This window comes from Euphorbia lathyris, chromosome 3 (assembly GCF_963576675.1).
Source record: "Euphorbia lathyris chromosome 3, ddEupLath1.1, whole genome shotgun sequence".
In the NCBI taxonomy this organism is placed as follows: domain Eukaryota; kingdom Viridiplantae; phylum Streptophyta; class Magnoliopsida; order Malpighiales; family Euphorbiaceae; genus Euphorbia; species Euphorbia lathyris.
The window spans coordinates 72011193-72030016 of record NC_088912.1 but is presented as its reverse complement, the minus strand read 5'-3'; the positions used below and the strand labels follow the sequence as shown (position 1 = coordinate 72030016).

Sequence of the window (18824 nt, the reverse complement as noted above, 5' to 3'; positions counted from 1 at the left end):
TATTTCTATATCTCAAAAATAAAAGTTATATAATTATATAAAAATTAATAAGTCAAATATTATATATATTGGAGAGATTAAGATTGCATGGGAAGGGAAATAAAAGAAAAAAAAAACTAAAATAGAAAAAAGAAATTATTTATCATTATAAATATGATAAAGGGTAATTTTATCATTTTAAAATTTATTTAGTCTGATCTTAAGCGAATGATTAAATAGTCAATAGAAACAAAAACATAAGGATTATATAATAACAGTAGTTTTCATCTAGACACTGAATGACCAAATGAATTTGGTAATTCACCATTAGATTTAGACTCATTATAATCTTATGGTGGATATCCAAAACATCTCAATGTGTATATTTAATGAGTCTAGATCTAACGGTGAATGACCAAATTCAGAATTCAGGTTAAGGTTACTGTATGTAATTATTTCTATAAACATATAGACTAACTAACATAATATTTAAAAATATAGGAACTAACAAATTGTTTACCCTTTTATTTTATTTATTTATTTATTTTAACCTTTTATTTCTTGATTTAAAACATAACTATATTATTCTTTTTACATTTTAACAGCAAGAGTTCATCAAAATTTACCAAACACTACCATTAATAATTAGAGGAAGTTGATGCATGTTTTTTTTTTTAAATATTCAAACACCACAATAAGCCTTGAGAGGGCCGTGAGACTTGTAATCAATGTGGGCGCGATAGAAATGTAAATATCCAATGTGATTTAAAGGCTTGTACATCAATGGATGCTCCTCATCTACTACTTCTTCTGGCACTTCAATAATTCCACTGTTGAATGCAAACAGCCCCATTGAGTATCTATCTACTTTCCCTTTCATTACCACTCCATGGTTGGGTGATTTTATTCTGTCATTGCTCCATGCCTATTTATATCACAAATATTAGTTCTTCTATTTTTTTACTCAAATATATATTGTTAGTTAGAATCTTGCAAGTATTAAGGTTTTCTTAGTAAACTAGCAATTGAACTAATGTATATATAACTTAAATGATATGGTAAAAAAACATTTCAACTAAAAATTTAAGTTGATTGATCATGTGAAATATATCTTGAATGAGGTAATATCTTTAGTCTCTTTTGATAATATTCTGATTGATTAAAATAAGGCTTAGTGCTTACATATTTATTTATCTATCTAGATTTACTCTCCACGCAAAAACACTACACTAAGCAATTAAAATGACAAAAGGACATTGACACTTAGAGCAATATGATCCATTGATTCTAGGGCATATGATGGATGATTCTGATTAAGATAGATGAGATTGTGTGTCTTATGGTGTACCGTAGCTATGCAATATTGAATGTGCTGAATTAAAAGAGGACAAAAATGCCCCCGATGACTTGGAAAGGATGAAAATGTCCTTGGCACACCAAAGGTCTTCTTCGATAGGATAAGAAGCTCAAAGGATTCTAATCAATTCATTTGTACTTTGTCTAAAGACTCTTCCTTTCTTCGATAGAAAATGCTTTGCTTCTGTGGTATTCAAAAACTTCTGCTTCCTCTTGATCTTCCATGCATGTCCATAAGCTTTTTGATCGATGAGCTTATTACCCTTCCTCAAACTAGGCTTGATAAGGGTTTGTCAAGCCCAATTTGCTTAACAGAAAATGGAGGTGGGGTGAGTGTTGAGCCTCAGTGAAAAGATTGGCCAGTTGCATGGCAAAAGAGATCGGCATCAATCGTATCAGACCAGACTGAACTCTTTCACGAATCACATGACAGTCTATGTCGATGTGTTTGGTCCGTTCATGAAAGATGGGTTTTGGGCTATATGCATGGCAGAGATGTTGTCACAGAAGAGAAGAGCCACTATGTATGGAGAGGCGTCTAGATCTATGGACAAAAGGGTGAGCCAATGGATTTCACAAAAAGTTGAGGCTATGGATCTGTATTCAGCCTCAGACGAAGAGCGTGAGACCGTGTTTTTCTTCTTAGACCTCCAAGATACGATGGCCCAAAAACACAACATACCTCATGATGGACTTCCTAGTTTCAGTGCATGTTCCCTAGTCAGAGTCTCTAAAAGCTTGTATTTGGAGATCGTTTTGGACTGGGAACCATAGTCCAAGGCCTATGGTGCCTTTCAGGTAACTTAAGATACGTTGAATCCTTTGTTGATCATTTGTGCTTGGTTGGTCTAGATGTTGGGAAAGCTGGTTAACTATGTATGAAAGGTCTGGACTTGTGTGAGTTAAGTATAGCAGTTTGCCTATTACTTGTCTGTATGTTGTGATATCAGTCAAGCGAGTAGATTGCATGTTAGGTTTGTGGTTTGGTAGTGATGGGGAAGATGCTGGTTTGCAATCTATGAGATTCATTACTTGAAGAAGTTCTAATGTGTACTTTCTTTGTGACATATGGAGTCCCCTAGAGCTGCGAGCAAACTCGAAGCCTAAGAATTAATGGATAACACCAAGGTCTTTGATGCTGAATGAGTTGTCAAGCTGTCGTTTTGCTGCAAAGATGGCATCATCGTCGTTGCCTATAATAATTACATCGTCAACATAGACGAGCAACACTGTTATGGATTTTTTTTACCTTTCTAGTGAACAAAGAAGGGTTAGCAACTGATTGAAGAAATCCCATTGATTGAATTGTGGAAGTGAGTTCGGCGTTCCACTATCTACTGGCATGGCGCATGCCATATAAGGATTTGTTGAGCTTACACTTCTTCATGCAATTCCCCATGAAAGTAAGCGTTTTCTATGTCCAACTGTTGTATATTCCATTGCTTTGTTATAGCTATTGCGAGTAATGTTCTAATGGTGGTGAACTTTGTTACAAGTGCAAAGCTCATAGTGAAGTCCATGCCTTCCTATTGAGTGTACCCTTTTTCCACAAGCCTAACCTTGAACCTTGCCACACTTCCATTTGCCTTGTGTTTGAGCTTGTAAACCCAGCGGCAGCCAATGGGTTTCTTCCTTTTGGGGAATGTCACTATCTCACAAGTTTGGTTGATTTCAGCGCTGCTAACTCTTCATTCATTGCTTGTGTCCAATTCATGTATGACTTGTCTTGTTTGTATGATCCAGGTTCCGTATGGCACGTGGTGTTGATGGAAAAGATCTAGTTCTTTGGTGATAACTTATTGTATGAAAGATGTCTGTCAAGAGAGTGCGAAGAATTATTGAAGTTTGGTAAGGAGTGCCCTTGAAGTGGGTATCTTCACTATCCTTATTAGTCTATTGCTTGGTTGTTCTTGATGTGCTCCCATTGTGTTTGTTTAAGTGATGTCTTCTTCTGTTTGTATAATGGTTATGTTATCTCCATGTCCTCTTCATCGTCTGGTATTGGTTTGTGTAAAAGTTTAAGCTCATCTTCATTGCAGAATGATACATTCACCATGTTGTCTGTGTTTGGAAAAAAGAAGTGTTGTTCAAAGAATTTCACATGCCTGAAAAACAAATTGTGTTAGTCATTAGGTTCAATAATTTGAAGCGCTTGGTGTCCTTTCTGTATCCTAAGAATACGCATCTTGTGGCTCTGTCTGTAAACTTGGTCTTGTGTCTGTCTAAGGTTGAGGCATATGCCAAACACCCGAAGGTTTTGAGATCCTCAATGTTGCTTTTCTCCCCATAAATGCGTTCATACATCGTCTGTTGTTGTATTGGTGTGGATGGCATTCTATATATCAAGTAGACTGCATGGCTGACTAGTTCTGTCCAGTAAGCCTTAGGTAATGTGCCTTGTATCATTAGATCCCTAGAAGTGTTCATGATGTCCACGTGCTTCCGTTCAACTCGGTAATTCTATTGTGGTGTCTCCGGCCATGATGTTTAATGTGCAATTCCTTTTCTGGCGTAGAAGTTTCTCATTATGAACTCAGGGCCATTGTCGGACCTTATTGCTTTCACTTCTCTATTAAATTGCCTGGTTATGTGAATGTAAAAGTAAAAGTAAAAGTGTTGTAATGTCTGTCTTGCTTCTCCTTTATCATGTAGCAAAGCTATCCATGTATACCTACTGTAGTCATCCAAAATGGTTAAAAAATAATGCTTATCTGAGTGTGATTCCCTAACGGGTCCCCATATGTCTACATGTATTAAGTCAAAGAGATGTTTTGTTATGCTATTGCTTAGTGGAAAAGGTGCTTCCTTTTGTTTGGACCTTTGACAAATGTCACATGGTATTTCTTTGAAAGACTTATAGTCATTACATTGGAGATCTAAGGCCTTTAATCACTCATAAGAGGGATGTCCAAAGCAAGAATGTCATACATTTGCTTTAATTGAATATGAAAAAACAGAAGTACTATTGACTAGATTAGGTAGTGGATACTCTAAATGATATAACCTTTCTCGTTCCTTAGCCCAGCCAATCTTCTTCCAGTTCTTTGTGTCCTGTATCACACATGTTGAGCCAGCTATGAGAATGCACATTTCATTTGACTCTAAAAGCTTGCTAGTTGAGATTAGGTTATAGTCAAATTTGGGTATGCATAGTACACGATGTAGGATGAATTTGGGGCTTAAGACAACTGTATCGATATGTTATGTTTTCACTTTTTCTCCATTTGGTAAACTAACCCAACATTTATCTATATTCTTGTACGAGCTGAAAAAAACATCATAAACAATATGGTATGTGGCTCTAGTATCAATGATCCAACAGGAATTGGCGGTTTTATTAACAGGATCGTTAAATGCATTACCGGAGTTGTTATCTTTGGCAAAAGTGTTTATGCTACTGGTAGAACTTGATCTTCTTGATTGTTGTGTGGCAGAAGTGCAACTAGCATCTGGTACTGCTCTTTGGTAAGCACAAACTGCTCCCTTTCATTTTGAATGTTGTCTTCTTCTATTGCTTCGCCCTCTTCCCTTCTTTGATTGGTGGTAAGATTTACCTTTGCCTGTGTTGTTTTGTAGTTGTTGTTCTTGCCCTTCCTCCCATAACTTAATGGGTAACCATGTTTTTTGAAGCAAATGTCTTCAATATGCCCTATATTGCCACAAAAAGTGCACAAAGAAGAGCTTTTGTTGATGTTTCCTTTGTGATTGGGATATTGATGTAAGTAAAAAGACCAAATATTTGAGGGAGATCACTCATGGAAAAGAGCTTCAAAGTCTTAGTTTTCAACCAGAAATGGAAGAAACAGACAGAAATTACAGTTCAAGCAGGAATCCTCACGAACAGCCTTTCAGTAGAACAGAACAGCTTAAACAACGGCATTAACGGGTCATTTGGAAGGAAATGGATAAACGCGCGGGTCGAGCAAGCTACAGGAGAGAGAAAAAGAGATAAACGTGGAAAGCAAGACAGCTTTCCATCTTGCGCCAAGTGTAGGAGGATTGTTTACTTGTCCTTATTTTTACCTTTTTGTGACTTTTTACCCTTGTAATTAGGGTTGATGTAAGGGGAGTATAAATAGGAGGAATATTATTGTAATAGGTACCTCAGCATTACCGCCACCACTAGTTTTATTCTCTGTTTTTATTTTCTGTTTTGAAGAATGTTTTTGGGAAGAACAAACTGTTCACTCATGACAATGAGTGAGTAGTTCTTCTGCAGGCCTAGCCAGCCATTTAGATGGCGACTGTAAGTATCTTTTATCAATGAATGAAGTATTTTTTATCCATGATTGAGTGTTATTAGCATGCTTAAAGAATAGATTAAGATCGAGTCTATTTTATGGTTACCGAGGATGACACGACGGTGCTCCGACGTAACGTAAATAGTTAATCGGCATATGTTGTGGTGGACGGACACGAAAACTACCACATATTGGGGTTTCTTTATGAATGCTCCCTGTTACTTAATGCTTGTTTATATGTTAGCACAAGGACACTTGGTTCATATTACTTACTTAGTATCTTTGGAAATGGGACACCGGACCTTACTGACCGATGAGGGAGAGACCCAACTCAGGAATATAGATCTACTTCACTTAGCGATAAAAGGTAGGCACAGTTGTTCGTTAGGCGTATGGATGGATCTGTGCTTGTTCATCTTGGATTCATTTATCTTGTTATTCGTTTGTTTTTGTTTATGTTAAAAGCTCACACTATTCACCCACTCATTGCATCTAACACTTAAGGTAACTTATTCTTCTCACTAAAGTCCAATCCCTGTGGAATACGACACTTGGTCTTACTAAATACTACACACGACCTAGTACACTTGTTAGCGTCCATATTTAACACACCAGATACTTGGTGTTGCTCCGGTAACTAATTTTCTTGTTTTGATAATTTGTGAAACTAGCAAAGGGGGCGTTCTCACTTCCTTCATTTTGTTTGACACGTGCTAGGCCTATCTTCCTTTCATATTGGATGGATAAAGCAAAGACCTTGTTAAGGGACAGTAAGGGCTCAATAAGAAGTATCTGTGAGCAAACGGTTGAATAGACCTCATTCAATCCTTGAAGAAAGATCATTACTTAGTCTGCGTCTTGTTTGTCACACAGTAATTGGTAGGCACTGGAACTACACAGGCAGTCTACACTAACATTTCAGCATGGGCATGAGGTTCGTTTGTTCATCATATAATATCTTGAGGCTTATGTAATACTCTATTACATTTCCATTTCCCTACTTTAACCCATGTATTTCTCTTCTCAGCTCAAGAATGCTCACATAATCTGTTTTGGAAAATATCTCCTTCAAGTCTGCCCAAGCTTAGACAGCCTTGTCCAACCACATGATGCTTCGTGATATTGACGGTCCCTTTGATTATACATATTATCTCTGACTTCTGGTGTCGTGATAGTTCCATCCACGAATGAGTATTTATTCTTGGACATCAGTGCGACTTTAACCTATCGAGACCACTGGTGATAGTTTGGTCTAGTAAGGACCTCAGAAACAAGAGCCAATGATGGGTTTAATTTTTTCGGAGGTGGTATGGGATATTCGAGCTGATCATAGGAGGTAACCATTAGTGCTTTGTGTTAAAGCTCTAAAAATGGCATAGTCTTTACTCTTTTGATTCTCATTGATTAAAATAAGGCTTAATCCTTACACATGTATTTGTCTATCTAGGTTTTCTCTCCAAGCAAAACCACTACACTAAGAAATTAAAAGGACAAAAGGACATTGGCATTTGGAGCGATGTGATTCGTTGATTCTAGGGCATATGAAGGATGGTTCTAATTAAGATAGATGTGATTGTGTGTGTTGTGGTGCACCATAGCTGTGCAATATTGCTTGTGGAATGTGATCAATTAAAAGAGGACAAAAATGTCCCTGGTGACTTGGAAAGGACGAAAATGTCCTTGGCAGACTAAAGGTCTTCTTCGATATGATAAGAAGCTCAAAGGCTTCTAGTCACTTCATTTGTACTGTGTCTAAAGACTTTTCATATGTCTAAAGACACTTCCTTTCTTCTCCTTTCTTCGATAGAAAATGCTTTGCTTCTATGTTATTCAAAAACTGTTCAAAAGCTTCTTCATTTTGATCTTCCATGCATGTCCATAAGCTTTTTGATCGATGATCTTATTATCAAAAATTATTATTACTATTATTATTATTATTATTATTATTATTCTTTGAAACATTCTTGCAGGGTTTTAAAGCATATGGAGCATCATATTATTATGTGTAGAAGTTCCATTAATAAATAGACCTAGACGTGTGACTACCATTTGGGTTTTGAAACATGTACTCATGACATGCTATAAAATTCTGTCTTTTATGGATCTAGATGCACGTCTGAATATATCTGGATGTTATGTTATGGGTTAATGTAGGCAAGGTTTTAACGAGGCTTAGGTTTGATTAGTGCAAATGCAAGCAAGACATGAAAAAACTTGCCAAGATCCCCAACGATCGACTATCACGAAGTCACTCTCGATAAGACTCATGTCAGCATAAGCTTGCTCTAGTGTCATAGTGTTCATGAGCCTTACGAATATTTTTTGACCAGTCTCAACAAGTGTTGGAATGTTTCCTATGACTCGTTGCAAGGAAGAAGCGCCAATATGCTCATATAAGCTTTCCTTATTACTAATATCATCAACTGATAGCAATGAGGTAGTATTTTTTTCCCTCTTAATCTGTAGGTCCCTAGGTTTTGGATTTGTATTGTTCTTGTTTGCGTTCGATACACCAGTTTCCTAGCATAAAGAAGTCATGTTTTAATGATCTCAGGTCCACGCTCACTGCACCAATGTGAACGGGGTATGAAATTTAGTCTATTTAAGAATCTAGAAGCAAGTCTAAATTGAAACAAATGTTGTGTTGTGGATTGATGTAAGCAAGCATTTGATGAGGCTTGATTTATGCTTACTGCAAATGCCCGCCAGACAAGAAAACACCTGGTCAAATCCCCGGCGAGGATACTCTGATGCTCAAGTCAGCTTTGATCTTTAAAGAGATAGTAATAAGTTGAGAGAGAGCAATAATATCTGTACATTTTGTCAAGGAAGTTGGAGTCCTGTATATAGTAATAAGGACTCCTAGTCTAATTATAATAAAATTGACATTGAGTTTTATTAGAAAGTTGAATCGAGTCGACATGCCTTATCTGTTTAGTGGTATCTACTCGCAACTATGTTTCTTATCTAGTTAAGGATTCCTATTTAGAGGAAGATTCCTACTTAGAATAAAACTCTTAATCAAACGAGAATCTTCTATAACCGATCTTATAAGAGTTGAAGCTTCTAAATTGATAGACAATTTATATCGTTATTGTGAGGAAATGACATGGATCGACTTAAGATGGATCCTAAATATTCATTTATGTTATATAACACATACTTATCTCATCATGTGTAGAAATTCTATTAACAAATGAAGTTGCCAAGATTCAAACGGTTGAACACCCAATTTAAAAGGTTATAACAAATATTAAGAAACCATTTAAACAGAAAAACTTAAGATGATAGAAATAGGGATAAATTACAAAACTAGGCCAAATGGGGGGTCCATTTATATATTTAACCCATTTACTAAACCTACTACATATCTAGACTGTTTTTGTGTGACTTTCGCATAATACCCTCAATATTTATGCCCAATTGTCTTCCTCCCGTCTGATTTCGCAGAGGTTAGCATATATGCGAAGTTTGCGAAGTCTGCGAAGCTAATATGCAAAGCCTTCGAAGCTAATGTTTGGTTTATTTGATGATTTTAGTTAGCATATGCGAAGTCTGCGAAGCTAATGTTTGGTTTAGTTGATGATTTTAATTAGCATATGCGAAGCCTGCGAAGCGAATGTTTGGTTTAGTTGATGATTTTAGTTAGAATATGGGAAGTTTGGATGTGTTTTTAACAAAATTCGCTGAGTGGTATATAACAAAAAATGGCAAACAACAACGGATTCTAACATTAAAATCATAACATTATCAAAATTTACAACAAGATTGTGGAGAATATCGGAGATGAAAACCAAAGAAAATGAAGAATATCGATCGTCGAACGGAGAAACTGAGAAAACCGATCGGAGATGAAAAACAGAGAACCAATAGAACCAGAAAATTGAGAGAACAACCACAACTTGAAGAGGAAGACCAGAAAACCAGCAGTAAATCGCAATAGTAGAAAGAGAGCCGTAATACTAGAAAAAAATTCAGGAACAGTCGAACCAGGAACCACTGAAGCAGATGAAGAATATATGACAGTGATATAAAAGAAACGGTCGATGTCTTAGTCGAGAATGGAGAGAGAGGTGAGGAAAACGTGTTGAAGATTTTGCAGGTTAGATCCATGTGGAAGGAGGAGGATGAGCCATTTTGGGTGAAGCGACAAAAATCGTGCATTTGGAAGAGAAATGGGAAGGAGAAGATGAAAGATGAGGGTATTATGGGAAAGTCACACAAAATCAGTCTAGATATGTAGTAGGTTGAGTAAATTGGTTAAATATGTAAATGGGCCTCCCATTTGACCTAGTTTTATAATTTTCCCTAGAAATAGTTCAATAATAGTTAGCACGTAATCATTTTTTTGGTTGAAATAAATAGTAATTATTGAGTTACTTACCATTAAAGCATCACCGGCTATGACTACAAAAGATGATGGTGAAAACTCAACATCAATCTTTTGACCATCCTTTGTATCCACTTGCAAACCATCAACATGATTCTGATGAAGTATAGTTGTGAAGCTCTTATCAGTATGACTCGAAATTCCTAAATTATGCTCATGATCTCCATTTGGTACTCCAGTTTTTATGAGGCGAACAAGGTAAGAAGTTGAATCCATATAAGTCCTCAAATGCTTCTCTGCCCCATAGCTTTCAAATATCATTCTTGTCACTGTCTCATTTACCTCTGCTGCTACCTTTGCATACTCATATACACACTCACTTTAAGAAGAAAACAAATCATAAAAAAAACAGAGAGAGCATAAGCTTACTTTCCAAAAAGATACACCAAAGTTTTTATAAATTTGTTCCTATGGTTTAAATGATATAAATTTACTAGTGGTGTTCCTAACCAAGATCAAGATCAAGAAAAAAAGAAAGAAGGAATACCAGAAATGAGAATTGCCGTTGGGCCACATGAGATTTGTGAAATGTTGAGTTGCCTGTAGAGAAGTTGCATTGTCAATCCCCAAGCTTTCATGGAGAGGGAGTGTGGGTATCTGTCCAAAATAACCTTTCAATGATATCTCGTTTTTATTTTCCATTTTGCGTAAAGTGGGAAGATCAAACAACTCCTTCATAACTCCAAACATATCATCACGAAATTCAGGAGATAGTTTGTTGTACTCTGCTATAAAACACCCATATTCTTCAAGTGCCTCTCTAACTTCACTACACCTTTTCTGCCATAAACTTGTACCAGCCTGCAGATTTTCCTCCCTGAGATCTAGGATTGGAAGCTTTGGTGTTGATAATGAAACCATTTGAAGTATTTTTAAGTGAGTTAATCTTTTGTTTACAAAATTTGTTTAATATTTTATATTGGAAATCTACGGCTTCCACATATATGTGAGACAATCAATACCATTTGAAGTATTTTTAAGTGAGTTAATCTTTTGTTTACATGATACTAGAGCCACCATATTTAATATTAGAATGCTTATTGATATATGTTTCACATTTCAAATTATTTGGGCATGAGTTGGAATGCTTAAATGTGAAGCTACAAGACTCCTTATATATATATGATACAATTTTTACCTTTTGAGGTACCATTTTAAACGAGTTAGGTCTTTTTGACAAAATTAGTTAACTGTGACTATAAAATTCAATTCACATATACTATTACTCATTTCATCTATGTCTAAAATTATTTGTTTTATACTTCGAAATAAGTACTTTTTTTAATCACGTCACACAAATAAAAACTTGATTTCAGATTATTAAAAATGTAAATTTCAACCACAATGAAACAAATAATAGTTAAAAAAGGACTGGGATTAGATAAAACAAATTAGGGACTTGATATATTAAAAGTTGACTCTTTTTTTTAATCATCGTAGTTTTAATGAGATAAAAAAAAAGGGATTTCGATATATTAAAATAAAAGTTCAAAAACTTATAGAAAAGAACTGGGATGCTTTAATAAATGGCAAAAAAAAAAAAAAAAAAACATAATTAAGTCCTTAAATTTTATCTGTTTTAAGGATCAAATTACCTGTTAATTATTTTTACATATTGAACGTTTGATCATTGATTCTCTTATAGATTTGGTCCTTATTTAACTTTTTTGTCGATTTTGAGCGATCCCCGTTGTTCGGGTGATTCAGTCTATTGACATGGACAAATAAAAATAAGAGTTTATTGATTAGGATAGATAGAGAGTAAAAAATAAAAAGAAATTATATAGAAATCAATTTCTAGTAGGTTCTTCCAATTTCGATCTTCTCGTCTCCCATTTTGCGATTTTCAGTATTAGAATCGCCAAATTGATCTTTTTTTTTTTTCCAAACTCGATGGAAAAGTTAAATAATGACCGAATCCACAACAAAATCAATAATCAATAACTCAATGTGGAAAAATAATTGATTAAGGATTTATCCTTCAAATATATAAAATTCATGGGCTTAATTATATATATATATTTTTTTTTCCCTTAATAAAATAAACTTTTTTTAAGCATCACATGCATTTGTCGATGCATGATTTGATTTGTGTTATACAAGACAAGAAAAGAACACCAACCAATGTCTATCTTTAAGTGAATGGTGTTGAACACATTGTAGAAATTGTTGTGTTTTCTTATGATAAGAAATATATGGTTGTAATTTAGATTTGGTTTTTGGGGTGCATTTGATAAAATTCTAATGGAGCACATTGTCCATCACTAGGAAGTCTGCTTTAGCACGCCAGTAAGGATTCTTGTATCGTGTCGCAACCGGAATCTTTCCGGGCGCGAGCGCCGTGCGTTAAAAATCGAGTTAATTAATTAATTTGTCATTTTTAAACTATTTTTTTTAGAATCGCCACCAATCAGAATTAAGGCGTGATTGGACACCGAAATTGAGTAAATTTTAATGAATAAAGGGGTCTGTGAAATAGAGATTTTAGGTTCGTTTGTCGGTTACATGTAGGGAAAAAAACTTTGAGTAATCACCCTACCCCGCCCAAAATTGGTACTAAAAGATGCGATTTTTATATTTAAACTTACTTGGTTTATCTGATTCATTTCTCTTTATTTTATATTTTTTTTATAACAAAGACGTATAATTTTGGACCGTTTAAGTCGATCGATTTGAATACCCCTATAACATAGGCGTATAAATTGGAGCCATTTCATTAATTTGATTTTGATCGCTTTCATACCCCTATAGCATAGACGTATGAATTAAGTCGTTTAATTTTATTTTGGTTCATTTCATACCCCTATGACATAGACATACGAATTGAACCGTTCTAAATTATTTATTTATTTTGACCGACTTTATACCCCTATAACATAGATGTATAAAGTAAGTCATTTCATTTTAATTAACTTGATTTTGACCGCTTTCATACCCCTATAACATAGACGTATGAATTGAGTCGATTAATTTATATTCTTTTGACCGCTTTCGTACCCTTATAACATAGAAAGTACGAATTAGGCCATTCCATTTAAAATTAATTTCAAATGTAATATAGACATATAGGTTAAATAGTTTACATTATTAATTTTATGTTTCCAAAATTTAAAACCTTTATTTGATTTGTTTTTTTTAGCTTTTACCATTTTTATAGTTTTATTTAACCATTAGATCTATTTTTCTACTCTTCATACAAATAATCAGAAAAAGGAAAGTAACAAGCTTTAACAAAATTTACTGGGGTGGGCTTAATTTATACTCTTCCTTTTGCTTTGAACCCAAGCCCATTTACCTAACCTTTTTACCCTAATTCTCTGAACACTCAAACTATGAATCTCCTTTTCCTCTCTCGAATAAAACGAAACCTTAGGGATCTTTCCCCCTTTCCAGCCACCTCCCTGAGCAGCGAATCGTTCTCGATGGTGGTTCGATCATTTTCTCTCATCATCGATATGTTCCTATTCCGACGACCCCTCTCTCCTCTAGACTAGCGATTCTGCTCTATCTATAAACTATAAGTCATCGTCGGTGAACAAAGGAAGGGTAATCGGAGGAAAATAAGTAATGGAGGAGGAAACACGACGAACCGAACGACGACGTCGGATCAGGAAGGATAGAATGAGACTGTAGCGCAGGAACTCAAAAGGAATCATAAAGTGGAAGAATGGACAGAACGACGGTCCACTGGAGTTCGGTCAAAACCGAAACAAGTGTGGAATCTCCCTTAGGTATATTTCGATCTTTTCATCCGATTTTTTTCTATTTTTCTAATTCTGCAATTTTGTTTGATAAAATCAATTGCATGTTCCCATAAAATTGATCAACTGCATATTCCGATTTGTGCAAAAGGTTTCATCCTGTTTGGGTTTCTCTGAGTTTTTATGATTTTACTGTTTTATGTGATGTATACGGGAGTTGAAGTCACAAGACTGTGAACCTGTTTACTTTTGTGAGGGAAAGAGTTTAAAGAGGGACTCAAAGGATTTCTAATTTAACTATCCTGCTTACTTATTGAACCTTAATTTCTTCTTAGTTTTGTTTTCTGATTATATAAAAGAACAATTTGATCTATAAGTATGAGTTTTTCTTTAAGGTTCCTGTTTTACCCCTATTCGTTTTAAGAACAACGAACCCTTGGAGCCAAAAGAATATTCTCTTTTATTGTGTGGAATTGTTGGTCCATCTATACTGTGTCAATTTGGGCCTATGAAAATATCAGCACCTTGGTTTGGATAGAGCTTGTTTTAATTATTGAAAGATTTTAGGGGAGTCATGCTTTATTGTCTATTAACTCCATATTTGATTAATTAGTGTTAGATAAATAATTGATAGGATTCGGAGCTTAATAGTGCATCTTGATCAGCCAAGAGTTTAGGAACCAGCCAGCTATTTTCATTCATGTTAAATAGAAATTAATCTATGGAAATAGCCAAATGGTTTCATTTATTCATGCTTACATTACAAATGCTTAGAAGGCACAGTTGGTGGACTTTAAATGATTTGAAAGAATATAGCATATCCTTCCATTCATTTATAGGCCTCCTTAAGAGAAGTTCGGTTTGCCCCTATAGCATAGGGACCCCCCAAAAATCCCTTTATCTGTGTTTTGTGATTAGCAAATGTTGCAGACACTTAAGACTGGAGTTATAGAAATAAGAAATCTTACTTGCAGAAAGGGAGAACGACAATGTTACTTTCAGTCTCCTTTACCATTCTTTTACTCTAGCCACTTGTGTCTATCGCTTTCTGGTTGATTCTCTGTTTTGTTATTTCTGGTCTTGCTTTGTTTATGTTGAAAAATGGTTTTCTCTGACAGGATGAAGTTTAGTGAAGTAACAACTTTGATGAAAGGAAATTTAAGAAGAGGGAAGAAGAAAGGTGTTCCAACTTCATCTATGACTGAGTAATCTTGAGTCTCTGCTCCTCAAAATCATAACATGGCTTGAAGAACAAAGGACCAAAACCTCCTCAAAACCATAACATGGCATGAAGAAGTCATAGATGAAGAATCAATGATAGGAAAATTGAAGGAAAGAGGAGATGGGACTGTTTTATTCCGATGGCTCGTGTTTTCAGTTTTTTGAAGAAGTGAAGAGGGTGAAGATGGAGATGAAAAATGAGAAGGGTGTCTACATTGGAGAAAATGTAAAAAATCCTCCTTTGCTGTTTTAGAAAGAAGTGAAGAGGGAAAGAACCTGAAGTTTTTCCTGTTGTCTGCTTTTTGGCTCTCTAAATGGAGAGCCAACAGCCTTAGTGGAACTTTGGCGTGGCTACCTAAATAGAGAGCCAACAAATGTGTTTGTTGGTGGCCAAGCAATGGGACGTGGACACTGTTTGGCCACCAGGAAATTATGAATTTACATATAATTTTGTATTTTGTGTGTATTTATTTGGTATTTGTCTTTGAGTGGATTTGTTGGAATTGGTTTGCACCTCAAGACCCTTTTTTTTTTGTAAATCCTGAAATTATATAATAATAATAATAATAAATCTTTTTTTTATCTAATTATTCTTTTTTTTATCTTAACAAACTCAATTAGAATAATTAATGCTTATTATAAACATAAAGTATTAACAAGGTTTTTATTATTTGTAAAATGTAAACATTAATTTGTACGTTAACATCATTTCACACATTAGTATTTTTCTTTTTGTAAGACCTAATTAAGAATAGTCTATAACAAAATATAAGTATATCTACTAAATGTAGCAAAATATCGATATATTTAGTAAACACGGCAATGTAAGTATTTTATGAAATAAATTGGCTAAAAAGGTAAATTTAAGAAAAGATGAAAATTTACCCCGGACAAAATGGGTATCTACATATCGTATTTCAACTTTCAATCCAACGCTTCCTAGAAGATGGACAACATGCCCACTTATTCCTTCTAAAGGAGCTATGGTCAGAATTAGTATATCTCGATCTATTTTGTGGTGTTTCACATGCCTTCTGATGATGATGTTGGTGGAGCTACTTATATCTATGAACACATGTTCGTGAAGCTCTTAATCAATATCTCAATTACCAAGCCATCTGTATGTACTTGCCTAGGCGTATTCTTTAAGAGGTGGAATGGAATTTTTGAATGAAACTCATATAGCCTGTCGCGATATTCATATACCTTATTTCTCTTCAATGATACGTCTTCCATCGATCCTCCCGTGATCATGTTAATCACCCCTTGAGGGGCACGAACCAAAGGTTGGGGGGGTTTGCATTCTAAATCAAGTGCCTTGCCTAACCTCTTCGGGAAGTAGTCTAGCAGGCCATTTTCAGAAATTTTATCGAGCTCTAGGGTCAATGGTCGACAGTCCTCTATATCGTGTATAACATCCCCAAAACCCTAACATATGAGTCTTCCCACATTCATATATGTTTTCACGATTGAATACATACATTTTAGATTCATCTCATTGTCATTGGAAGTTTCGTATGCATAATGCGATTATCGTGCAATTAGTAGGCGATTAGTGTGTCGTTAAGATGTAACGATTGGTTAATTGAGTTATGACTTAAATGTAACTGATATTGTGTGAGATATCATGTGATCCTAGTGAGGGGGTTACATTTAGTGGTATCAGAGCGGGTCTTCTTTCCTAGGGATTAGGTTGTGTATGACTTGTTTTGGATTCCTAGGTTAAGACCACATAATCATGTTTTCTTATTCTAAAGCATGTTGACATGGTCATGTTTCATGTAGCGTTATAGAGTCTGATCATGGTTCAGTTGGTCAAGTGTCTAGTCATGGTTCAGTTGGTCATGTTAATGTGTCTAGGGGCTCAGAACATATAGGAGCTTCAGTACATGCAGGTTATCCTCAGGGTTACAACCAGTTTGAACAGATGATGGGAATCTATTTGGCTCAAGGTCAGCCTCAGCCACGTGTTCAAGCTCGTCGAGATGCGCCAGTCTTTAATAAAAAAATTGAAAGGCTTAAAAAGATGGGTACAACAGAGTTTGAGGGTAGCACAGATCCTGATATAGCTGATAAATGGTGGGCCAAGATTGAAGATGTACTTGAGAACATAGAATGTCGACTAGACTCAATGGTCAAATATGTTTCTAATCTTTTCACTGGAGAAGCTTTAGAATGGTGGAGATCTATAAAAAGGACAAGAATTCGAACTGAAATGACATGGGATATTTTCAAGAAGGAGTTCACTAATAAATACATGCCAATGATATATAAAGATAGGAAATAAACAGAGATTTTAACCCTTATGCAGGAGGATATGTCTGTGGCTGAATACGAGCTTAGGTTTAACACCTTAGCCAAATATGCACCTGCAAATGTGGCTACAGAAGAAGCAAAATGTCGTAGGTTCGAACATGGTCTACACCCAAATGTTAGAATGGGGATTCATGCACATGAAACTAGCTTTAGATTGTTAGTAGAATCTGCACTCAGAGCTGAGGAAATTGTGAAAGATAGAAAACAACTTTTTGTAACCAAAAGGTCTAGATTTGATACAGAAGGTCAGTCTAGCAGGCCATCAAAGAGAGGTGGATTCTCAGTTTCTTCTAGAGGCTATTCTCAACAATTTAGAGGAAGTAGTAATATCCATCATGGTGGGACCAGATCACGTGGCGAATTTGGAGAGGTTTTGAGTAGTGCTCCATTTATTGGTAGTAACAGATTTTCAAGTGGTCGGTTTAATAGTGGGTATAGAGGAGGAGCGAGAACAACATCTTTTCCAGCTTGTCAGACATGTGGACGGGTACACAGAGGTGAGTGTTGGGGACCTTCCCTGGTTTGTGGCAGATGTGGCTGATCTCACACAAGAGAGTGTTATGGTTCATTTAAGAAGGGTACATGTTTTGAGTGTGGAGAAACATGCCATTATCATAATGATTGTCCCTTATTAGTTGAGAGAGGAGAGAGAGTTCAACCTCAGTCTAATATAGGAGGTGGTGCAGCTAGAATGGATAGAGGCAGAGGCAGAGGTCGAGGAGGAGGTAGAGGGGGTAGACATGATGCTCCTATGGGTGGACAGACACAAAATTTACCACGAAATAGAGCCTTCAATATAACGAGGGGTGAAGCTCAAATAGCACTAGAGATTATATCCGGTACAATTTCTATCCTTGATACCTTAGCTTTTGTTTTGATTGACCCTGGATCCACTCATTCATATATAACACCTGAGTTTATATTGAAAATAAATAGGAAGGTAGAACCATTAGGATATGATGTGGGAGTTATCCTACCAGTTGGGAATAATGTTATTGTAAATCAGGTTCTAAGAGATTGTCCTATAAAAGTGAGGGGAAGTGAGTTCCCTATCGATTTAGTAGTTATGGGGTTTAGAGAATTTGATATAATTTTAGGGATGGATTGTTTGTGTAAATATGAAGCTAAAGTTGATTGTTGTTCAAAGGAAGTTGTGTTACATTTTAATTCAAAATCAACTGTGTTATTTGTTGGCGAGAGAAAGGTTGTGCCATCTTGTCTAATATCTGCAATTCAAGCAATCAGATGGATTAGAAATGGGTGTGAGGCATATTTAGCTCATGTTGTGGACACTAGGGAGGATGGAGGCAAATTGGAGAATATTCCAGTGGTGAGAGATTTTGCAGATGTATTCGTAGATGAACTATCAGGTGTAGACACCGAGTCGGAGGACCTGTGACGAAAACCTGTAAACAAGACGGTCGAAGCGGTTGATTCCGGAAGTTTTAAAATAAAAATATATAATAAGAAAAGAAAAGTTAATGTGAGTCGCGGTCGTCAAGTGGACGGCTCGCGAGTGCTCAGCGACATGGTGCGAGCGCTTAGCGGCAGCCGACGCGTGTCCGACGACAGTTGGACGCACGCCCGGCAGCGCGGGGCGCACGCTCGACGTCCGTTGGG

At 35.8% G+C, this 18824-nt stretch overlaps 1 protein-coding gene and 1 long non-coding RNA gene across 5 annotated transcripts; one reads left to right on the top strand and one right to left on the bottom strand.

Annotated features, from left to right (window-relative positions):
• Nucleotides 1-14792, bottom strand: LOC136222248 (probable 2-oxoglutarate-dependent dioxygenase AOP1). 4 transcript variants are annotated; one of them, XM_066009815.1, is made up of 4 exons: nt 14636-14792; nt 10454-10783; nt 9961-10285; nt 1-904 (listed from the first exon to the last, which is right to left on the bottom strand). In XM_066009815.1, the coding sequence occupies exons 1-4, from the start codon at nt 14680-14682 to the stop codon at nt 662-664; spliced, it is 945 nt and encodes a 314-aa protein (XP_065865887.1). In that variant the 5' UTR covers nt 14683-14792; the 3' UTR covers nt 1-661. The 4 variants fall into 4 exon arrangements, with proteins under 4 accessions (XP_065865887.1, XP_065865890.1, XP_065865888.1 ...); XM_066009818.1 differs by having other exon boundaries at nt 5-904; nt 10454-10803; XM_066009816.1 differs by having other exon boundaries at nt 5-904; nt 10454-10790.
• Nucleotides 13112-15475, top strand: LOC136222249 (uncharacterized). The gene is made up of 2 exons (XR_010685564.1): nt 13112-13697; nt 14786-15475. It is a non-coding gene; the product is annotated as an uncharacterized lncRNA (long non-coding RNA).
• The last annotated feature ends 3349 nt before the right edge of the window (nt 15476-18824 follow it).

Excerpts from the sequence above, each read along its gene's own strand:
- LOC136222248 (XM_066009815.1), bottom strand. The coding sequence starts at position 14,682 with ATGGTAAAGGAGACTGAAAGTAACATTGTCGTTCTCCCTTTCTGCAA. Across the intron at positions 10,784-14,635 it reads GTCGTTCTCCCTTTCTGCAA|GGAGGAAAATCTGCAGGCTG; the intron begins GTAAGATTTCTT and ends CCTAGATCTCAG. Across the intron at positions 905-9,960 it reads TAGCCGGTGATGCTTTAATG|GCATGGAGCAATGACAGAAT; the intron begins GTAAGTAACTCA and ends TGATATAAATAG.